The 25344-nt window shown below is 38.7% G+C and overlaps 1 protein-coding gene across 1 annotated transcript in view; it reads left to right on the top strand.

The window, feature by feature from the left end:
- Positions 1-25344, top strand: part of LOC136882252 (microtubule-associated protein futsch) — a 98153-nt gene that overhangs the window by 11553 nt on the left and 61256 nt on the right. The window contains exons 6-7 of the mRNA XM_067154804.2: positions 6484-6595; positions 10963-11200. Coding sequence (XP_067010905.2) covers positions 6484-6595; positions 10963-11200 — 350 coding nt within the window. The remainder of the gene's footprint in view (positions 1-6483; positions 6596-10962; positions 11201-25344) is intronic.

The raw sequence follows: 25344 nt of genomic DNA, 5'->3' as shown, positions 1-25344 counted from the left end.
TTTTTTAAACCTTAAATGGGGGTTTACCTTAAATAGAGGTTTCAGTAAAAAGCACACCTTTACCAGAGCTCTTTGTCTGCATTGACATAAATTGTACCATCATACATTATTTACACAAACAAGGAGATATCTGTCTACCCTGCACACTGTACTGTAGTTAAGGTTTTTGCTTCATTTTGACAGACTTTTATCGGTGAATGCAAAACTGCTTCACTTTAAGGTTCTTATAACGTTATACATGGTTTTCCATAAAAGTCGGAAAAGATACCAAACTCTCACAAAACACATTAAAAAAGGTATGAAACATCAATCGGTTTGTTTAAACATTTTCGCGGATGTTTTCCAAGCAGCAGCTTACTCATTAGCACATATTTTCTAATTCCAATAGTCTGAGCATGTATATTCAGTTTCATTCTTAAAAATTGTGATAGCTTCACTACAGAGTCGTGTGGCAAACATTTCCATTTTCTTACTTCAAACAGCATCACCTAACCTAGCTTTACCGCACACATATTTCAAGCTTCATTTAGAATAACGATAACATTTTCGCTATAAATTTACGTGAGAACAGCCTTTCTGAAATTTAACAAGATGCGAAAGTACATAACCTAACGTCTGAAATTAGTTATGCACACTGCTCTATCTTGAAAACCATTATCATATTATTTTATTTCAGTACTTAATATTAAAATTAAGCAATCTTTTACTCCAGCCTTTATTTCTAAGGAGTTAACAACTGCTGTCGTTGCACTTATTGCGAAGAAAAGGTATCCCGATGTTTGTTTACACCAGTCGGAGTTGTGAGCAGTCTCATTCAAGAAAGATTTGCTCGCGCGTAGCGATGAATCGATACGGAAAATGATAGACTACATTCAGTACAAACGCTGGAGTAGAGTGTATGAATATTGATAACCGATAATACTAATGCGTGAATTTGCCCGTAATAACAGGTGAATCAGTAAAAGGTTCTCATTGTAACCGAAGGATATTGCACAGATTAATGTAGGAATTTTCAAAGGTTATAAGAACATTGTCATTAAAACGTGGGTTCCCTTCTACTACAGCAGCCCCGGTCGGATGTGTATCCGAGTTCGACATTTCACTTTAGCCGTAAGTGCGCACGCTCTAAATTCCTCTTCTGCCTTGAATCATCCTTAGCAAGCTTATGATGTCGGTTCTTAATGTTCCATAACCAAAACAAATAGAAATATTTGAGAATTTTAACATTTCCTTAACTCTATAAGTGCAGGTTTTGCCCTCTTGTGAATTACATTAAATCAAATATAAAATTGCATTACTCTTGTGGAATAATTTTCGGGACTGGAAATTTCTTCCGTTAAATACGGGTTTACGCTAAATCAAGTTTTTAAAAAACATTGTGTATGGATAACACTTTGGTTGTCTTTCTTGATCATAGAACTATTTTCATTCTGTGTCCTTACAATGGTGATGTTCAGTCATGTAGAATGAATGATATGTTTACATTAATAATTCGGTAATCAATGTTCTGTTGAAATCTCCTCTATAACGTGTCAACTTTTGCTTGATGTTGTGATGATGTTAAAATATTTGACTTAGCCAGGGAAACTCCTCTCATTAATTATTAATGTGCTGTAATATGGATGTTAGATATTTGCCAGTACAGCTTGAAGGTCAAATAATAATACTAGATTATAAATTCCACCTGTTCAATACATAAGAGTTTTTTTAAATTTAAATTTAAGAAATAGTTCTTAACATATTAGATATATGGACATGTTTCACCCATAATGAGGGCATCATCAGCCTAAAAATCTCATACCTGAAAGAAAGATAGATCAGGATCCTGATTGTTCTTATACGTAGTTTTTAACGAAGGTCTAAAATATAAATAAGAGGATACTGTTTTAGGTACAAATGTGTATAAAATGACCAGCAAGTAAGGAATATAGTAGTTATAAGTACTCTTATGACAAAGTCTTATAATCAATCCTTATTGTAGATCTTTACGAATGTCTTGTTTTTAAATGTGGTAACAAGTAGTTAGTTAAAAGTTCAAAAAGAATATGTAAATTGCTGCATTGAAATGAAATCTGGTAAATATGGTGCCTTATTCTGGAGATGGCGTGAGGAGCTTATAATAGCTTAATATTTAGGATAAAAGTCACTCTTAGTGGTAGTTAAATTTAAACCTAAAGTTGAAGTTGTTAATTTTATATGAAAAGATAAGACGACAAAGTTCTTGAAGCACGTAGGAGCGAGGACAAGTACTCGTCAGAAACGTAGCTATTTTTATAATTAGCTGGTAGACGTGGTTGTAGCTTCTTATATTAAAAGTCGAAAGGAAAATGTGCGAGGTTAAGTAGAGTTTGTAGTTTTATGTCCTTTCGACAGTTGTGTTAATTTGGTTAAAGATGAGGTAAAATCCAAAGTTGTTTGTCTGTTGAAGTTGTTAATCTTATATGAAGAGATAAGACAACAAACTACTTGAAGCACTTAGGAGCGAGGACAAGTACGCGTCAGAAACGTAGCTATTTTTATAATTAGCTGGTAGACGCGGTTGTAGCTTCTTGTATTAAAAGTCGAAAGGAAAATGTGTGAGGTTGAGTAGAGCTTGTGGTGTTATGTCTGAAATAAGAGGAGAGCGAAATATTAAGGAATAAAATTAAAGGAGAAGAACAATCAGGATCCTGATCTTTCTTTCAGGTATGAGATTTTTAGGCTGATAATGCCCTCATTATGAGTGAAACGTCCCTTTATCTAATATGTTGAGAACTATTTCTTAAATTTAAATAAAAAACTCTTATGTATTGAACAGGTGGAATTTATAATCTAGTATTATTATTTGACTTTAAGTACATTTCAATACGGACCATAACATGAGGTTAGTAACATGTAATAGCCTGAAGGTTCCAAGAAATTTCATGTTGATGAGTCGATAAAGAAAATAAGAGGAAGTTCTGGCATTTAAAAAAAAAAAAAGTATGGTGAGTAATACTGTTGCTGTGAAAAGATTCAATTGTCATTTCCCCGCAGGACCCTTTAGAACGTTTATTGTCGTTCTTATGGTTAGTCCACACCAAAGTTAATAGACAAGGTTAACGAAACAGTGTTAATAAAAACATTTCTCAACATGTTAATAAACTTTTGTTAAACTTTTTCTACATTATGTCCACACCAAAATAGCTGTATGTGAGGTTACAATTGATAGGGTCAGAAAGAAAATACTTACAGCTGCAGCTTTCATTATTTTAGTGGGTACAATTGGAGAAAAGCGCAGACGCGAAGTGTGGCAAAGAAAAATACTGGAAAGAGGAGTAGAATTAAGTTTGGAAAGAACACTTGTGAGAACCTTTAATTCGTGATGCAGCAGGCTTCCAAAATTCTCTTGTGAATGCCCCCACATGACTTTCAGTTTTTATTGACAGTAATTGGGTCTGAAATTGCAAGTAATGATACAGATTATTGGAAAGCTGGCTCCACTAATGATAGGCTTTTTTTTTTTTATTTATATAGGTATAACTTAAAAGATTCCTAGCAACTGGTGACTTAGGCTTTTTTAAAATTTTTTTTATTTTTTTATTTTTTTTTTTAATTTTTTTTTTATAGGTATAACTTAAAAGATTCCTAGCAACTGGTGACTCAGCCGTTTCACTTTGTACCTACCGTATTTGTCTAGAGTATCAAAACAAACAATTTCAGTTATTGTGTCTGTGGTGTTTGAAGCTTTATGCAACAATATAAAGGAGTTGGTAAAGGCAGACGTCATCACGTAGTTGCTCTAGGGAGACGGTGTTACTTGCTCTGCACAGGACGGTTGTTTGTCACGTGACAAGAGAGCAGCAGTCAGGCGGGTTGCATAACGTGGCCATACTGTACTTGCGCCACTGGCCTTCAGCACATACAGTACTACGTCATGCACTTCCCCTACTTGCTCGCTAAACTGCTCTCGTTCCTCGAGGGCGGGAAGCAAACTGGCTCCGAAGGCATTTCGCTCTCTATTGACGATGCCTGGGTAAAGGTACGAAATAAAGAAAATCTTCATTTCAACTTCCTAGTTAGGATAGTATTATTTTGATGATATACAAGCAATCATGGGAGGTTAGGTTATTCAGCGAGGAGCGAAGCTGGAAATGAAACTACATTAGAACACAGCTAAAAGAAAATCATACAGAATTAAAGGTCATGTATATTAGAACTTTCGCTTGCGATTTGATAATAAATTTTTAGAAGAAATAAGAACTTATCGTATTCCGCGCTACGAATCTGCGCGCTCTAATTGCGTCCTGGCGCATGTGCGAATCGAAATGTTAACAAAAACATGAAAAGTTAATGAAACGTTTCATTCACAAAAGTTAAAGAAATTTTGTTTATCAACATACAAAAATATTCATGAACATTGTTCAATAACAATTTTTATTAACCTTTTCACTGCCGAGTTTTAATGACCAGGCGAGCCCTCTGGGCCGGGTTTTTTAAAGGAAGTAGCACTTTTACAGATACATACTTGCTGTTACTATTAATGGAATGCATATCGTCCCCTTAGACCTGCAACCAAATACGGGGTCGGGGATGAAGTGAGATGATATTTTATACCATATTTTTACGGCTGGATGCCCTTCCTGATTGATGGTGAATGAAACTGGGTAAGGAAGTGGAAGGAATCGGCTGTGTTTTATGAATAGGAACTGTCCCGACATTTGCTTGGAAAAAAAAAAAAAAAAAAAAAAAAAAAAAAAAAAAAAAAAAAAAAAAAAAAAAGAAAACCTCCGGACAGCTGTCGGTAGGGTTCGAACCCACTCGCCTGCTGAGTGCAGAGCTTTTCTCCATAGCCGTACGGTATCATGTTAATACGGGGGGCTACTCCACTCTGTGATACTATTACGGGAAATATAATATAAAATTGTTGATCCAAGAACTTGTATTATCAAAATCATTTACATTTGGGGAAAAAATAATTCGTCTGAGGAAGGGGTGAAAATTCCGCATGAGATTCATCATTACTACTTTGTCTTGCACTTTCTTCTAGTTCAGTATTGCCACATAGATATTCTCCAGAATCGCTATTTATGAGAAAACATTCAATTTCTTCGTCAACAGGAGATGACTGTATACTTCAAGACACCATGATGGCTACACGTTAGTGAGAAAGATGTTACACTCCATTGAAGCTGAAATAACACCAGATTGCTTTCAAAACACGCGGAATGGAGTAGTATATCTGCCGTACAGAACTTCCTTGAGCATTTCCACGGAATCTCAAAGCATGACACTATATCGCGTTCATTTGTGAGATCGGTGAAGTACACACTGCACCAAAACGTATATATACAGGTTTGGCAGTGAATTTGTTAACAAAGTTAACGAAAACATCTTGCTGTGGACGCACCTTTACCTGGTATTCCTGGCTGCTAAGTATGTTGGGCAGTTGCTTGGCAGTGGCGCGGGAGGAGCAATGCTGTGCTGATGGGGGAAACTTTCCTCCTTTCCTATAAGTTTCCCCTATCAGCACAGCATTGCTCCTCCCGCTTCTCCTCCGAACAGCTGCTGACACAGTGTCGCTGGCAATACGAGGTAAGAACGACAACTAACGATCTAAAGGGACCAGCAGGGAAGTGAGTATTCAGTCTTTTTAAATCAATAGTAGTATTCACCATACTTCTGTTAAAAAATGCTCTAAATATTTATTTTCTTTTCTAGACTGCTCAATAATAAATATCTCTGAATCTTCAAGCTGCCCTGGCAAATATCCAGCATCTGTATTACAGCACATCAATAATAATTAATAAGAGGAGTTTCCCTGGCTAGGTCAAACCTTTTAATGTCACCATAACATCAAGCAAAAGTTGACAGCTTATAGGAGAGAGTTTAACTTAAGTTTAATTACACAATTATCAATGCAAACATAACATCATGACTGAACATTACCATTGTAAGGACACAGCATAAAAAGAACTGTATAATCAAGAAAGGAGGCCAAAGTGTTAACCATACGCAGTGTTTTAAACTAATTTTTAAAAACTTTTATTTTATTTTTAGAGTGTCTGGTATTTATTTTGCATATGATTTATACATTTAATCCAGTTTATATCTTCTTGAGCAATAGGTGCTAATGATCACATGGTTTTGCGTGTTATAAAGACAACCACCACCCCCACCTTCACCAGTTTGTTACCATCACGACTGAACACTTATTTCCATGTCAGTGAATATCTCTGTTATTATAGCTCATAAGGTAAAACTCTGTCAGATATGAAAGATAAGATTTTGTAATGTTTTTACATAGAGCTAATATTTCAGGAGATACTTTGAAGTTTGAAAGATATAAAAATTGCAGTTATCTCCGTTATTATTACCTCGTATAAAAGATAATCAATTATATTTTGCTCATCTTTAATTGTGTGTAATTATTCAATACAGCAAATATTAACAGAGATATTGGAGATTTTCTTTCTTGGCCCTTGTAGTACTAAGCCACTGATATAGCACCGTGTTGTTTTCCAGTCACTCAGCCAAGAAGAAGCCCACCACTCCTCTTCTCAAAGGACAGTCTCCAAATCGGTCACGGAGATCTCATTCGGAGGACAGCGAAACGAGCGAAAACGTTGCAAAATCGGTAAGTTGAAGTCAAAGCCTGTCTCAATCAGTGTTCCTCTACGTCAGGTTCCGAACTACTCATGCAGGTGTACACCTGTGCTCTAGAAGTGGATCTCTCAATGTGGTGCTCTGCTAACCTGCTTTCCTATCCCGTCTCCAACTGCATCCGATGTTAATTGAGTCCAGGTTCCTTATTATACGAAGAAGAAGAAAGCTACATTAAACCATAGTCTCTTGTAATTTTGTCCTGATTGAGGGTGTTGATAGAACGCATGCTGTGGGGGAGACAATATCAGTCGTTTCTGAAAGTTTGTTTTCTCTGTCATTTGGTTTGCGTTGAATAAACACAATCTATTTTCCATGAAACTTGTTAATATTATTGATATCCTTAATTTTCCTCCGCTTGGTTTTATGTCACTCCACTAAGTAGCAGCTATAATAAGCATAATTACAGAAAGAGCTTGCACGCGTAAACAATGAGTGCAGCCGGGTCCACTAACAGTAGCGGTTGTGTTTGGTGCTTTCTCGCCCTCTATTTGCTGTGTGAAATCCAAAGCTATCTGAATTACCTTATTCTGGCACCGCACGTTATTGTAGTGGTTTACCAGTATTGTAGTTCAGAAGGTATAACTTTGGGCATTTCTTGCTTTTACACTGGTTTGAACACAATGCACGGCCTGGAGACTGCCAATCATGGGTCAGCAGTGCGCAGGATCCGCAGCTGTGATTGGTGGATTCAAGGCCATGTGAGTATAACGGTGAGATGCACCCAAAATTATACTTTCTGAACTAGAACGTTTCTTGCCAATCAGGGTATTTGCCCACTTTAAGCGATTTTATAATGGGTGACGGGTTCTCTTCAATCAAAATCACTTCTTTCTGAAAAAATTAAATTTTTGTCAACAAATCAACACAAGCCAACGTATTCCAACATTTCTATTTGATATTGAATGCATTTTGATGCCGTTTCCAGTGTTCATTTCTAAAAAAACCACAGACTTAATTTCCACGCATTCAAAGTCATGTTCAAAATATAATCTTAAATAGAGGGAACATGCACTTAGCCAGTCAATGCCATTTATTACAGTATTCATAATGCAGCTCTTCTTCTCTTCTTCACTGCAGTTCTTCGATTCTTTAGATCAACATTATAGGTTATTAATCCTTTAAGTGTTGTGTATTTCCAGATGTGTAAACACCCCTGTGCTAAGTTATTTTCACTCCACTTGGCCTCATTCTTCAGGAAGGCCACATTTGCTCTCATTCGATATATTAGGCTACTCACATTAGTCTCCTTTGCTTTTATTCGGAAGCATGTCCTACCGCTCAAAACAATTTTTGACTCACAACTCTAAATCTATTTCTTTGAAAAGTTATTTATCTTCTTCGGCATTATTAATCCCACTTATGTGGGGTCGGTGATGAAGATATTCATCCCCTACATCCTGTAGAAAAGTTTAGAAATAAAAAATCGTAATTTTGGTGCTATCTTATACACTCATGTTCATAAAAAACAGAACACCTTGAAACACTTAGAGATAAGAAGTTCATATTCCAGCACATGTTCATTAGTATGTTCTGCAGAAACGATTAGCATTTCATTCACCTAGGTTCAGCATGTGTCCTGTTGCCTGGTAGGCACTGGGTCCCCCATGGGTACAGATAACCTGTTCCATGCGAGATGGCATCGACGCGTATAAGGTGTGAATGGCATCCCGGGGTATAGCCATCCATGCTGCATTCACATGATTCCACAGTGTATCTTTGGTGGTTGGCAGTTGGTTACAGTGCCCTGGACATGCACCCACTGTGATTGGTGGTTGTACCCAATAGCACCCCACACCATAAGGCCTTAAGTTGGCATTGTATAATTTGTGCGAATGCAGTCAATATGATGCCTCTCCCCTTGTCTGTGGCGAACCAAAATGCGGCCATCATTTTCAAACAAGCAGAACCTGGATTCATCTGAAAACACTATCTGCTGCCATTCCTGTCCCCAGTGACGTCGTTCCATACACCATTGCGGTCTAGCATGTTTATGCACATTAGTCAAAGGTAGGCGGAAAAGTGGATGATGCGCCGGTAATCCAGAACGTAATAAACGGCGACAGACTGTCGCTCCTGATAGTGTAGGATGTGTTACACTGTTCCACTGTTGCGCCAGAGCTAAGGAGGATGCAGATCTGTCCTGCAATGCCGTTCGGATGAGGTGTCGATCTTCTCGGGGTGTGGTCTGGGTGGTGCGACCAGGCCGATGTCGTGTTCTACGGCCTTCTGTGAACCATTCTGTACACACCCGTAGCACTGCCGACACACTTCGTCCCACACGAGCATCAATTTCCTGGACGGATTCATCACGTTCTCTCATGCCAATAATGCACCCTCTTTCAAACTCATTTGACGGTACTGTTCTTGCATATGTCTGCAAGGCATCCTGCACATCTGCTCAAGTTGCACTGATCCATTACCTTCGGTTTATAGCGACGAGAGCTGCAGGCACATTTTACCAGTCGGTGGTGATGCGCCGAAATATTGATGCGGATCTTGAATGTGAGGGCCGACATGGTTCAAATGCTAATCGTATCTTCAGAACGTACTAATGCACATGCCGTGTGAATATGAACTTCCTATCTCTAGTCTTTCAAGGTGTTCTGGTTTTTATGAACATGAGTGTATATTGATAGCATCAAGACTTCAAGAATAAATGTTTGTACATATTCTTCTATATGATTTTTTGGTTATGTTTGTTGTTACGTTTCGACAAGTTAAAACGTTTCATGATTAATTCTTTCACATGAACTTTTAGTGTGGTGTTTTTAGAGTATTCTATATGTAAATTTTATATTTCTTTTTCGAGGCTGAATAGGGCTGAAATATGTACATGTAATGTGTTTTTACTTAAACGTTATTGTATTGACCAAGGTGGACTGATTGCAGTTAAACCTAATTAAGACATTTCTGCAGGGGATAGGGAAAAAGAACATGTTAGCGAGAAAATGTTCTACTGAATACATGAATAAAAACTATCCTAACAGGGATATGGAAACACTAGATAACGATTTTTTCCCGACATTTTACGTTATATATCCGTGGGTACAGTGAGAACTATATCTACCATTTCTAAAGATGAGAAAAAAGTATTAAAAGTTGTGAAAAACATGAGAGAACAAATATGAAAACATTTGCACGGGGGTTATTATTTTCTGGTCGCTATCACAAGACAATTATGCACCACGCTAGTCAGATTCACACGATTATGTTCCTAATCCAGATATAGGCTTAAAATATTTGCTACCCTTCACTGTACCACTCAGCACAAAATAAATTTCTAACTTCTGAATGGAATGAAAAATACAGGCACAAACAGGTTCATTGTGTTATTCAACAATCTCACTGCTCATAGGCGTCGGCTGCAACTTGTATCCAAGTAAACATATTCTTCAGCAGTTTACATTTTCACACTCACAATGCTTTGCGAATATGTTTCATATGAGTTAGAAGCCCAATCTTGGTATGAAATATACGTCCACAGAGATCACATGGAATGGCTGGGGGAGGGCCGGGCTGAGCTTGACAGAGCTTCCGTGCTTGTCGTTTATCCTCTTCATGTTGTCATTCCTCTTCAAACACCGTAACTGATGTAGAAACAGTGTAGCTCCAAAGTGTACGATTCTCACCAAGCGTGTCCCAGGATTGAGCAAAACTGAACATTCCTGAGGATAACGGATTGCTCCCGAAAGGCGCAACTTATCCTGTGAAGTTCAGGAATTCAAGGCCTGTTCCCATCATCACACAGCTGTGGCGACGGCTCTTACCCAAGTTGGAAATCATGTTCCTTTCACACAGGATGGAAAATAACATTTTCAGGGCTAGGAAAAACGTGATTGTACTAAGAAGTAATAGCGAAAATTTGTGATGCGATATGTGATATATTATTATATAGATGTAATACAATGAAAATCAGGACTTCAAATTTACGACGTGCTTAGCGGGAAAATATGTTAATGAGGGACACACTAATGAGGTTTCGCTGTACGTATGTTTCTTTTCTGGGTTGCTTCCACTCCTTCTCCCTGGTGGAAGCATTTCAGTCATCTTATTCACCACATAATCTTGGTCTCTTCTCCTAACATGGCTATACTATGCGAGCCTAGCTTCACTGAATTTCTAAAAAAAGTTGCATGTTTAAATTTGAGTTAACTTCTATGTCGAGTAAATCTAAACTTTTAAAAATGAAGATTGTGTGGATAATTGAGTTCTGTAGTGTCTAGGCTGGAACCTTACTCACCAATTCTAATTCATTATGTCTTTTAGAAATGCCTCACCTGTCTTAAATTGTGTGCACTCAGTGCGAAGTAGCTGCTGTACCGATGTGTTGTAACTCAGTTGCACAGGGCCCTGCTGGACAACAAAGAGCTGCACGAGAAGATTGCCGAGAACATCAACCGAGTGATCCGCATCCCCAACGAGAGCGGGACCGAGGCGCAGGTGTTGGGGCTGCAAGCTTCCGAACCTTTGGTAGAATGCGATGGCATGTTGCACGAGCTGAACCAGGCGATAAAGACCATCGTGGAGCAGACGGAGCAGGATCCTTTGTTCGAAAGGTTCCTCGAGGAGATCATAGGTTTGTGTTATCAACTTTCTGAGCCACTGTAAACATACATCATCATCATCACGATCCATTTCCATCATCCTGCACCTGCTTGGTTTGGATGTTTATGGCACCTTTCTATCTTCGTCTGTCCAACCACCGTTAAACCTCCTTAACCTCCTTAGTGCCAAGATCCGGTCTATTGGATCACAGGTTCTCAAAAAATTGTCAAGTGAATCCGATCCATCGGATGTCAAAGTTTTATCATGATACATTCGTAATATCAGCCTTTGCCTGACCTCTAGTGGCTAGTTCTGTAGATTAGAGCATGGAGTACCCCATCAGATGTCTCCCTAAAGCTTTTGTGAAGAAGTAAAATAAAGTTGAAGTGTACTTTGAGCTTGCTGGCAAACAATATGGAGTCAAGGAAGAGAGAGAGAGAGTGTCCAGACATTATCATCATCATCATCATCATTGTACTGTTCCAGTTTCCCGGGTACTGTTAATGAGCCTCTTCCACTTCTTCCTGTCCATATACCACTTGTCATGGAGAACATCATCCACTGTCCATCCTCTGGCAACTAGGTCAACCTTGATCATGTCCATCCATCAAGTTTTAGGTCTTCCTACAGGTCTTTTCCCTTCCACCTGTCTTCCCAAATGTATTCTGGCTGTTCTCGTAGGCTCCATCCTCATCACATGCCCGTACCACCGTAGTCTGGATGTGCCAATTTGGTCTATTAGGGATGTCTTTATTCCGGCTCCTTTCCTCACCTCCTCATTTCTTAACTTGTCCATCTTGGTCTTCTGGATGGTAGATCTAAGAAATTTTAATCTCTGATGCTTGCAGTCTTGATGAATCTCTTTTTGTGAGGGTGCACGCTTCAATACCATAGGTCAATATTGGTATGAAATAGCTGTTATACATCATCAGTTTGGCTGGTTTTGGAATCATGTCATCCCAAAAAAGTGTTCTTACTTGTTGGTAGAATTCTGATCCCTTTTGCAATCTGTTTGTAATTTCCTTTCTGACCAAATTATCACTGGAGATTACAGTTCCAAGGTAAGGAAAACTATCCACACGCTCTAGCTGGTGGTCTCCTAGTTTTACACTTGCTGGATGCCCTTCTCTGTTGACTGCCATCACCACTGTCTTGGTCTTGCTGATATTGAGGTTATATTCCTGGAACTGGGATTTCCATACATTCACCCCAAATCATGATATCATCAGCAAAGGCCACTGCATTCAGTTCACCTAACTTCTCCTTGATGTTCTTCATTATATTGTCCATAACATTGATGAACAGTAGTGGGGACAGTGCGCTTCCTTGCTGAACTCCACCCGTGGTCTCAAACCATGATGATCGACCTTCCCCAATTTGTACACAGCTAGTACAGTCTTTGTACAACATCTGAATTTTCCTTGCCAGTCCTTCAGGAACATTTCTTTTCCGTGGTTACTCCCAGATCTTATCTCTTATAACACTATCATAGGTCTTTCTTATATCCAGGAATACAATGACCAACTTCTTGCCTTTCTCCCAATACTTTTCCATCAGCATGCGGGTGCTAAAAATTAGATCCATTGTTGATCTGTTACTTCTGAATCCATATTTCTCCTCCTCTAACTATGGTTCTCAATCTATGATCTTCTCTAGAATTTTTAGCCCAGTGACATATCTTGAAATGCTAGGATCAAAACATTAGCCACTATGAATTTCCAAACCTGTCGATTATTTCAATATAATCTTTACTGTAACTTCCCTGTAATTACTGTTAAAAGAGACAAATACCGTATTTATTCGCATATTAGACTCCCCCCTTTCTTCCCTCCAATTTAACGGCCAAAAAGTAAGGAGTTGTCCATTATCCGATAACCTCAAATTTTGTGCAGTGGACACACAACTTCTAGGCTATAAAGATCTATAAATTTTCATGTAAATATTCTACACTGTATTTTAAGAGACTTATGAATGTGTTCTGAGTTTTACTAGCTATATTCGTTGGGAGGCAGTATTTATAAATTTAAAACTTGGAGAATACCAAGGAGGCTTTCGTCTAGGGAGAAGTTGTCCAGATCAAATTATCAGTTTAAAGTGGATTATGAAGAATCATAGGGTTAGAAACAAAAAGTTAGTTATCACAATTGTTGATTTTAAAAAGGCGTATGATAGTATCCATCGTGAGTCATTATTGAATATCCTAAAAGAATTTGGTTTACATCCAAAACTTATTCTCCTTATTGGAATTACCCTTAAGAACACTAAATCTAAAGTTAGATTTAGAAATGAACTCTCAAAGCCATTTGACATTAATACTGGACTTCGGCAGGGAGATGGACTCTCACCATTATTGTTTAATTGTGTGTTGGAAAAAATCATGCGGGAATGGAATAAGATGTGTCAACCTAACATCAAGATTGGCAGAAAAATAAGACTTAATTGTTTAGCATTCGCTGATGATCTTAATAATAATAATGTTATTTGTTTTACGTCCCACTAACTACTTTTGGAGGTCTTCGGAGACGCCGAGGTGCCGGAATTTAGTCCCGCAGGAGTTCTTTTACGTGCCAGTAAATCTACCGACACGGGGCTGTCGTATTTGAGCACCTTCAAATACCACCGGACTGAGCCAGGATCGAACCTGCCAAGTTGGGGTTAGAAGGCCAGCGCCTTAACCGTCTGAGCCACTCAGCCCGGCGCTGATGATCTTGCACTACTTGCTAATGATATGGAAGAAGCTAAATTGCAAATAGAAGAACTTGATAACATAGCAAGAAAAGTTGGATTGCAAATTTCATATGAAAATAAAACAGAAATAATGCCAACCTTCCCTGTTACAGCACCAACCATTACCTTAGCCAATACTAAACAAATTAAAATTGTGAATAAGTTTAAATATCTTGGTGAAATTATAACTTGGAACACCAATGACAAATCATCAATAGAAAGCAGAACATTTAAGTTAAAAAAGCACTACGAATTACATGGCCAACGTACAAGAAGAAATCTCTTTCAATAAATGCTAAACTTCAACATTACTGTTCCGTCATTAAACCTGAAGCGACTTATGCTTGTGAAACACTAAATTGAACACCAAAGTAACAACTGATACACTGCAAAAGGTTGACAGAAGGATACTCAGAACAATCATTAATAAAAAACATCAGGTGGATGGACAATGGAGATTATTGCCTAATGCAGTGGTTTATAGGGAAAGTGAATCTATAATAGATACGATGAGAAAAAGAAGAATTGCCTTTTTCTGTCACCTTTCTAGATTAAATGATAATAGGATAATAAAACAACTATTTAATTACTTTTGGAAAAGTAAAACAAAAAATAATTGGTTTAAAGAAGTTCAGAATGATTTACAAGAGCTGAATATTACAATGAAGCAAATTGAAAATTGAGAAGAAAAAAGGATTCTCAAGAACAAACAAATAAGATTGTCATTAAAAACTGTACAACACAAACAATATGTCATATCTGATGAAGAAAGGGCAGCCAGGTCAGCCAGAATGAAGAGGTTTTGGGAAAGGAAGAAGATGATGCAAGCTAAATCTTCAGTTAATTCTTTGTTAACGTAAATGTATTTGGATTTGATTTAAGTGCTCCAATGTGGGCTTAAACTATGTAAATAAATAAATAAATGGAGAATATCTCGATCAATGCAAAAGTCGGACACTACCAGACAGTGATCCGCCCGGAGGCTTTATATGCAGCTGATAGTTTGAACCTGATAAAAATAGTATTGGTCAAGAAGTTGGTACTAGTGGAGAGGAAGACACTTGGGACCCCAAAGAACAGAAGATGGATGATACAGAAAGAAGGAAAACCAAGAATGATACCTCAAGATGGAGAAGATCTCGGATACCATCCGGAAGGGGAGAGCCATGTTCTTCGGACATATCTACATAATGAAGCCGGGAAGGCTGACCAATCAGATGATAAGATTTTTTTGAGATCAGGAAAACTACAGTGCGCTGGTGAAGAAGGGCCTGGAAGAAATGGGAATACAAGGAACGGAAATCAGCAACAGGGATGCTTACAAGTCGAGGATCAAAGCCGCTAAGAGGTTTCAAGAAAAAGTTAGATCCCATACCGAAGCGCCAAGGACAGAAGAAAGGAGGAGATTGCAGAGTGAAAGGACGAAGGAGAACTGGATGGGGATTAAAGCCCAGAAATAGAAGAAGTTGAATTAACGTGGTCCATAGTCTGCCAAAACGAAAGAAGAAGAAATGGTGAACACATGACTTTTAGGCCTTCATGTTGTGTTGTTGAATCATCAGTCCATAGACTGCTTTGATGCAGCTCTCCATGCCACCCTATCCTGTGCTAACCTTTCCATTTCTATGTAGCTATTGCATCCTACATCTGCTCTAATCTGCTTGTCATATTCATACCTTGGTCTACCCCTACCGTTCTTACCACTTACACTTCCTTCAAGAACCAACTGAACAAGTCCTGGGTGTCTTAAGATGTGTCCTATCATTCTATCTCTTCTTCTCGTCAAATTTAGCCAAATCGATCTCCTCTCACGAATTCGATTCAGTATCTCTTCATTCGTGATTCGATCTATCCATCTCACCTTCAGCATTCTTCTGTAACACCACATTTCAAAAGCTTCTATTCTCTTTCTTTCTGAGCTAGTTATCGTCCATGTAGCACTTCCATACAATGCCACGCTCCACACGAAAGTCTTCAAAAACATCTTTCTAATTCCGATATCAATGTTTGAAGTGAGCAAACTTCTTTTCTTAAGAAAGCTCTTCCTTGCTTGTGCTAGTCTGCATTTTGTCCTCCTTACTTCTGCCATCGTTAGTTATTTTACTACCCAAGTAACAATATTCATCTACTTCCTTTAAGACTTCGTTTCCTAATCTAATATTTCCTACATCACCTGCCTTCGTTCGACTGCACTCCATTACTTTTGTTTTCGACTTATATAAAATAAATATAGTCAGTTTTATTACTGTCATACCACGTCATTAGTTTCATCTCATTAACTCCTCTGATGGGGTTGATGAGGAAGGGCGTCCCGTCATGTAAACTCGCTACGAAGATTCGTCTCACTTCATACCCGACCCCGTAGAGAAGAGGGATGTGGGTACTGTATTATCCAATATTAATACAAAAGAACTTCATGGACATTCGTATGTCTGTTCTCAGTTGAGCAGTAGGCCTACCGCACAGTAAACCTGTTGTACTTACAAAGACGCACATAGGAGATGCTGTCAATTTTGTACACTGTTTTGTATTTACAAATTATATACACACACATTAATGAACCGCCATTTTGAACACTTGACTGCTACGAAGAAGAATAAGAAGAAGACTCCCACATTATCATGTCAGCCAATTACCAACACAACAAAATAGTTCACACACTTGACTAACGACTTTCACTAGCAGCTCTCACTAACAATTCAACTCCGATTCCCAAGACTGCCTCTTTATGTACATTGCCTGGCCAGGCTTCTAGAAATGTATGACACAACATGTTTTCTATAACCTATGTACGAATGGATCCAACATTCGATAAACCTCTAGTGAAAACGTTGCGTTGTTCTGGAATCTTACCCTGTGTTGCAGAGCATTGCATTGGATTTATACATCGTATTTACAGGTAATAATAAATGATATACTATTAATTACGTGTTCTTTACATTAAATAAAATCATATTAATATACATACAGCAGACGTGTCATGACATAACATCCATGTTTTGTTACACAAGACAAATAATAAATTATACGACCACGATTTATTCCAAATAAAGTCCGTACATAACTACGTAAATAATAATAATAATACTAATACATGTAAACAACTGCATAGCCACACCTCGTAATAATAATAATAATAATGATGATGATAAAAAAAAGCAGCTCGATATTTTCATTATTTACCCATGTGTTAGAGAATTGTTTCCAAGTTACACTAGTTCATTACATTTGCATCAAACCTGATCACTGCTTTCATTTGAATTATCATCATGTTTTGTCACCAACTTCCCTGCTGCCAGCGTGTCGTTTTTACAAATAACGTCGTTTTCACTACCATTGAGAGCAATCGAGATCCCGTCTTTTTGAGACTTAAAAGAATAGTTTTGTTCCCGACTATAGAGTCCAAACAGTGAGAATCTATTCGCAAAAGGTTTCTGGGGATGGTGTATGTTATTCCCATTTGCTGTATGTGTAGCAAAAGCCACCTCTTCCGAATAAAGCCGTGCTGTAGAAAGCGTGCCAACCCACCAGCTGATAATTAGCATATGTTAAGAGTTGTATTTCCGAATGTAATACGTTGTGACAGGAAGCATTTTTTGGATAACTGCAGCTGCTTGTTCTCTACGTTTGTCACATCAGGATTTATGTAAACAGCTGTAGTTGAGATGAGAGAGACCAAATTGTTTAGGTTCTAGTAATTGTGAGCCTATAGTCTCTACCACACGTGAGGGGTGTACTGAAACTAATGACCGACAATTGTTCATGTACAAAGTCAGCACATACTGTGTATGATCACACTGACAGGTCAGTGGGGGGGGGGGGGGGGGAGAGGGGGAGGAGGAGACGAGGATAAACACGAAAACACTAAAGGAATATGGCAATCTCCACATAAACAAGCTCTCTCTTCAATCCCAGTTTTTCTGCATACATTTCCTCTGACGAGGTTGTTGGTATTTCCCAACTTGTTCTTAAGATAAGATGAATACAGGTGAAAAAAAACTTAACCCTTAGCTGCGGACGTTGAAATTTTGTATGTATTTACTGATGTGAGGTCCCACGGACCACTACTAGATATATGGGTTAGAAAATGCCATAGTATTAATTTGGATGTATTTAGCTATGTGTTCTAATAAAACATGAATTACTGAATTAAAATACATAAAACATAAGCAGTTAATAGCAATATGAATGGAAGGTTGCAGTTTCTTTGGCACAAAACAAGAGAGTTTGCTGTTTGTAACACACATTTACACAACTGCATCCTAAACGTAGTGTTCACACAACGGTGCATTAGGGATGGGCTTAGCCGTTATTTTTGATTAACGGTTATAACTGGAGCGGTTACACAAATATACTCGTTAACGTTAACGGTTAAAAATAACCTCCAGTGCCGAAATGAGTGGCTGAGACGGTTGAGGCGCTGGCCTTCTGATCCCAACTTAGCAGGTTCGATCCTGACTCAGTCTGGTGGTATTTGAATACGTTAGCCTCGTGTCGGTAGATTTACTAGCACGTAAAAGAACTCCTGCGAGACTAAATTCCGACGCCTCGTCTTCTCCGAAAACCGTAAAAGTAGTTAGTGGGGCGTAACGTCAATAAAACTATTGTTGTTATTATTATTATTATTATTACCTCTAGTACAAGAGGGGTACCTAATATTCGCTGCACAAAGGAAATATGGTGCCAGTCTCGGGGTAGCGTGCCGGCCTGGTCAGGGATTTTCAGCTGCATCTGAGGGCTGCTTCGAGAGGTCTACGTGTTTATACACTTGAGAAGCTATCTGACGGTGATGACGGCCTCGTTCAAGTAAGCAGAGAATAACGACCCGGAGGATTCGTTACGCTGACCATGTGTCACCTCAATCTGCAGACATGTGGGGTGAGGAGCGGTCGCTTAGTAGGCCAAATGCCCTTCGAAGCAAGAAGCATCAGGGAAGTATGGTATGTGTACCAACCAAGCGTAAGTCATAATCCCCTTTTATGTAAATACCACTCTACTTCACCCACGGAAAAATACATGAAGTCGATCAGATTAAGAATGACGAAAAATTACCTCCAAATAACAAAAGGATACTGTAAACGAATGTAAAATACATGATTATATAACTTCATAGAAAAGCCACGACAAGTGTTTAACAGAAGCATGAACAAGGAACACAACAAAAACTTAAGCCACCATCATTTAAGAATACTGTTAATTACAAGCTGAAATAACATGCATAAATTCTGATTACTGTGATGGAAACTGGTAGCGAGTACGGCCGCACGGCTCGCCCCACTTCATAATTCCCGTAACTACAGGAACACGTTTACCAGTCAGTACAGATTATTTGAGGCAGTTACCGGTAGCGTGCAGGACCGCGCGGTGACCTAGGTAACCGAGTACACACGAGTATTGCCGAGCCGCTGTTATTTCAGTAACTGGATATTATAATACTAGTTAGTAAAAATACTAGTTACGGGAGGCAGTTACTGGTAACGACTTCGTCCGCGCACTGGCCTCGTTAACCGAGTACACACGAGTATTGCCGAGCCCCTGTTATTTCAGTAACTGAGTATTTCCTGTAATCGTAACAAGCTCCAATCGCGTACTGGTAAAAGATCCTTGTTAAGTTATTTACTAGTCACAATTTTCATGGAAATATATCTTCCTGTCTGTAACGTCTGCAAGATAGGCGAAAGTAGGGTAAGTTAAGCTTCGTAATTTCCTCTTACGTACTATTTTCTCTGTCTCCATTGTACAACCGACATCCATAGAGAAATATATTAAGTCGATCATTTTGAAAAAGAACGGAACTACCAAAAAAGGAATCCTACTTAATAACAGAGAACTGTACTGTAAAATGAATGTAAAAGGCACATATAAACAATTATTTAGAGAAAAGCTGAGGCAAGTGCTGAATAGGAACTTTGTGTTTTAACAATACGGTAATTACAATAATTAAAAATACAACAGAATATTACCCTAAATAATATAAGAGGCAAATGAATACAAAATAATAGCTTAAGTAAATATTCAGAGAAACAATACAATTTTGCTTTAGGTCGCACCGACACACATAGGTCTTATGGCGACGATGGGAGAGGGGAGAGGTAGGAGTGGGAAGGAAGCGGCTGTGACTTTAATTAAGGTACAGCCCCAGCATTTGTCTGGTGTGAAAATGGGAAACCACGGAAAACCATCTTCAAGGCTGCCGACAGTGGGGTTCGAATCCACTATCTCCCGAATACAAGCTGATAGCTACGTGGACCATGCCACGAGGCCACTTGCTCCGTACATATTTAGAGAAAAACCAAGGCAACTGCTAAATAGGAACTTAAATTTTTAATAATATAGTAACAAAAATACAACAAATTGAAAACCACATAATAGACCTATAAGAATAATACAAATGAATGCGAAATGCAAGCTTAAATAACTGTACTCTTTGTTCAACCACTGGCCCGTTTCTCTGCGGAGCCGGGTATGTTCTTTTACAATTTTGCTTTACGTCGCACTGACACAGATAGGTGTTACGGCGACGATGGGATAGGAAAGGGCTAGGAGTGGGAAGGAAGCGGCTGTAACTTTAATTAAGGTACAGCCCCAGCATTTGTCTGGTGTGAAGATGGGAAACCACGGAAAACCATCTTCAAGGCTGCCGACAGTGGGGTTCGAACCCACTAACTTCCGGATGTTGCAAGCTCACAGCTGCGCGCCCCTAACCATATGGCCAGCTCGCCCGGTAGAGTCAAGTATGAAGAGAGCTGAAGCTTCGTAGGAAATTTTACAACCGGATGTCCTTCCCGACGTCAAACTCATCAGAGGACTTAATGAAATGATATGGCGTATGGCTTTTAGTGTAGGGATGCCAGGATCAGGTCTTTTGAATTGACTCCCGTGGGCGACCTGCGCGTCGTTATGAGAATGAAATGATGATGAAGACGACACATACACCCAGCCCCCGTGCCAGTTGAAATAACGAATTACGGCTAACTCACCCGGTAGGGTGGGGTATGTAGTGAGATGAAGCTTAGTAGCAATTTTTTTACGATCGGATGTCCTTCCTGGCGTCAAACTCATCAGAGGACTTGATGAAGTGATAGTGGCGGGTTGCCAGGAGGACGTATTTTGAATTGATGCCCGTAGTCGACCTGCGCGTCGTGTTGAGAATGAAATGATGATGAAGACGACACATACACCCAGCCACCGTTCCAGTGGAATTAATCATTTTGATTAAAATTCCCCACCCTGCCGGGAATCTAACCCGGGACCCCTGTGACCAAAGGCGAACACGCTAACCATTTAGCCGGACAGAGAAGTTAATGAGATGAAATGAATAACGTATGATATGATAGTAGGAAGGGAGAGAGAGAAATCCGTTACCGGCAAATAGCCTACTCCTGCCGAATAGCACCAAGATGTCTGTTCCGTGCTTTACGTCCTCATCCGACAGACGAATCACCATCAACAGCGTCATATGCCGTCACTCCATACGAGCACTGCGGGGAGTTTTGGAATTGAATCCAGGCTTTGGGCACGCAATCTAGTGATTGGAAATTTTATACCACCACCTCTCCTACCCTGCCACCCAACATTCTGATGGTGATGATTTTTTGACATAAATGTCTTGTGGCTGGGGGTCATCCGGAAATTTGTGACGAAAGTGTGACCATAGTAACTGTGCAGGCGTGATGTAAGGTATGGATGAATGGTCAGACAATGTTACTTAGTAACCGTACAGACCACGAGACATAACTGTATGATCATATGATTTTCTCAAAGGGAAAAGTGGTTTCATTTTTCATCACCGAGTGTCAAACGGGTTAACCATCCTACAGACTGGACGATCATGGACCGGACGGACATAAGTTTCAATAACCGTTTAGAGAAAATCAAGCTAACTGTTAAGTAGGAACTTGAAGTTTTAACCATAAAAATAAATTACAACATAATTTTACCCTAAGTAATATAAGAGTAGGTACCGTACTGTAAATAAATGCAAAATACAAGCTTAAATAATATTTACAGAAAAACCCGGACAACTACTAAATAGGAACTTGAAGTTTGAACAATATCATAATAAGAAAAACAACAAATTTAACCCTGCATAATATAAGAGTAGGTACTGTGAATGAAAGCAAGATATAAGCTGAAATACGGTGACTAGAGAAAAGCTAAGGCAACTTCTGAACTTGAAGTTTGAACAATAATAAAAATACAACAAATTTAACCCTACATAACATAAGAACACTGAAAATGCAAAATGCAAGCTTAAATAACTACTTTGAGAAAAACAAGGTAACTGCTGAATAGGAAATTGATGTTTTAACAATACTGGAAAAAATACAACAAACCAAACTCTAAATAATATAAGAATACTGCTTCAAGTTACCATAATAAAAAAATACAACATAATTTTACGCCAGAAAAATATAACAGCAGGTACTGTACCGAAAATTAAAACAAAATACAAGCTTAAATAAATATTTACAGAAAAACCAATGCAGGTGCGAAATAGGAACTTAACTGCTGAATAGGAACTTGATGTTTTAACAATACTGTACTAAAATACAACAAATTAAACCTTAAATAATATAAGAATACTGTAAATTATTGCAAAATACAAGCTTAAATAACTAATTTTAAAAATCCAAGCTAACTGCTTGAAGTTACCACAATAAAAAATACAACAGAATTTTACGCCAAAGAAATATAACAGCAGGTACTGTACCGAAAATTAAAACAAAATACAAGCTTAAATAAATATTTACAGAAAATCCAAGGCAAGTGCTAAATAGGAACTTACACTTTTAACGTTACCATAACAAAAATGCAAGAAATGTTACCATACGTAATTTAAGACTCCTGTAAATGAATGAAAAATACGAACGTAAATAAATACTCGCAGAAAAACCAAGACAAGTACTAAATATCATGATAGAAATAAAAGAACTATAAATTTAACCGTGCATAATATAAGAATACTGTAAATGAATGCAAGATACAACATTAATTACGGTGAGTATTTACAGAAAAGCCAAGGCACTGATGGACTTTAAAGTTTTAACAGTAATAAAAATACAACAAATTTAACCCTACGTAATATAAGAACACTGTAAGTGAATGCAAAGTACAAGCTTAAAAACGATGAAGATCTGAACACAATATTAGTGGCCATTTACACTTAAAAAGATGATCTGTGATACTTTCGTGGAGCTGAGGCGTGTACGTCTTTCATTTATGATTGCTCCGGCTTTGGAAAAAATTCTCTCGCAGGGTACCGATGTTGCAACCACATTAAACCGTTCACTTACAATGCTGGCGAGGGTCGGGTAAACGTGCTGGTATTTACTCCACCAAATGAGAGGATCTTCGTTCCTCGGGAGCAGGCGCTCTTCGGTGTATCGCTGTACTTCAGCAATTGCAGCAGACATTGGTGTACCTTGAGGCTGAGTGGTAGCGCTGATGGAATCGAACACAGCCCATACAGAGAGAGGATTGTTGCTATTACTGCTGGTGTGAGTAGCATTTTCAGTTACACTGGCTTCCGAGGATCGTTTCATATTCAACTTGCGAGCCACTAAATCTATTGTATGTTTTTTTATACTGTCAGCAGCAGTTGAATTCTCGAAGGCAAGAAGTTTGAAGCGTGGATCGAGGAATGTACAGAGAGCAATTGTTTTACTGAATTCAATATTTTGAAATCTATCTTTTACGCCATTTGACAGTTCTTCCGCAACCTGCACGACAAGACGATGAAAATTTTTCTTTACCAAATGGTTACATACTGCCGTCAGTCCTCGTGTCAGGACGATCACCTGGCTACCAGTTATATAGTTCTCAGCACTGAGCTTTCGTGATACTTCTTCGAATGGCGCCAATACTTGAAGAAGTTCCGAACAAATCTGCCACTCCTCCGCTGAGAGAGTGGGCAAGTTCGGATTTGTCAGCGCAATCGAGCTCTTGACTGCATCCTGTATCTCGCATATGCGTTGCAACATAAACAAAGTGGAGTTCCACCTAGTAGGAACATCCTGTATCAGTCTCTTTGGATTAGAGATACCATTATTTCTCTGAAAAGTCATCAATTTTTCTGTAGCTGCAGGTGATCTTCTGAAATGGGCAACAATAGTTTTCACTTTGTTGCGAATTTCTCTGAAGCCAGTTGTGTTTAGTGCTTTCTCCACAACTAGATTTAAAGTGTGGGCGTAGCACCCAAAATGCTTCCACTTTAGTTGCGAAGAAACAGCATTCATAATATTGGCAGCATTATCAGTTACTACCAACAGCACTTTTTCTGACAAGCCAAAGTCATCCGTAATTCGTTTCAGTTCTGATGCAAGATTTACAGCGGTGTGACTGGTGTCCATTGCTGCACATTCCAATAAGACAGACCGTAGTTCAAAACGTTCCGTGATGAAATGCGCTGTCACAGCAATGTAACTCTCGTTGGCGCCGGATGTCCAGCAGTCCGTCGTCAAGCACACACTTTTCACTTCCTTCAACAGCTCCCGGCATTTCGTCAGACTTTGTTCATATGCCGCAGGCAACATAGTGTTTGAAATTACCTTACGACTAGGGAGAACATAGGATGGATTTAGCGATTTCACAAATCTCGGAAAAGCTTTGTCCTCAACAATGGAAAATGGCTGGAAGTCTTCGGTAAACAGTGCGAGAAGGTTGTCATCGATAATCTTCTTTTGAGTTGCATTAATCTTCTTGGTCACGAACGAAGTCATTGTACTCTGCTTCGGATTCTGCGTCTGCTCAATTCTGGCTACATTACTGGATGATTGTGGTGCCTGCAGGTTGCACGGATCTTCATCACGGCAGTTAACAATATCCCCAATCGAACTCGACGAATCTAAACAAATGATGACGATGATATAATGGCATATTACTACTACTACTACTACTACTACTACTACTAATAATAATAATAATAATAATAATAATAATAATAATTTGAGAGGGTAACTGTATGCTGAAACATCTGAAGTTGTATTTTGACACGTCGTCAGAACGGAAATAGTAAGTTGAAATTACTTGGAAATTTTGGTACCGTAGTCTACAATAATCTTATCACTATTATTGCATGCAGTTATACCATTTAATTGCTGGACTGCACATATGTCCCACCAGTATGGGACACATGTTTACAACAGCTGTATTTGTGCAGCACTAAATGAATTAAGACTGCCGAGGCAAGTGCGTATGTAATTTTGAGGTACAAAATATCTCATCAGTGATATATATACAGTATGTACAATATCAGTTTCGATACTTACAGGTAATATCAGCAGATACCAATAACAATAATAATAATAATAATAATATACTGTGCGAGATGGCTACTGGGTTTAGGGCACGTGGTCGGCAGATTGAGAGTTCGAACCCCACTGTCAGCATTTCTGAAAATGTTTTCTTGTGCTTTTCCATTTTCACACAAAACAAATTAAGGCCACA

This window comes from Anabrus simplex, chromosome 10, assembly GCF_040414725.1.
Source record: "Anabrus simplex isolate iqAnaSimp1 chromosome 10, ASM4041472v1, whole genome shotgun sequence".
NCBI lineage: Eukaryota > Metazoa > Arthropoda > Insecta > Orthoptera > Tettigoniidae > Anabrus > Anabrus simplex.
The sequence above is the reverse complement of the archived record's forward strand: the minus strand, read 5'-3'. Positions and strand labels throughout refer to the sequence as shown.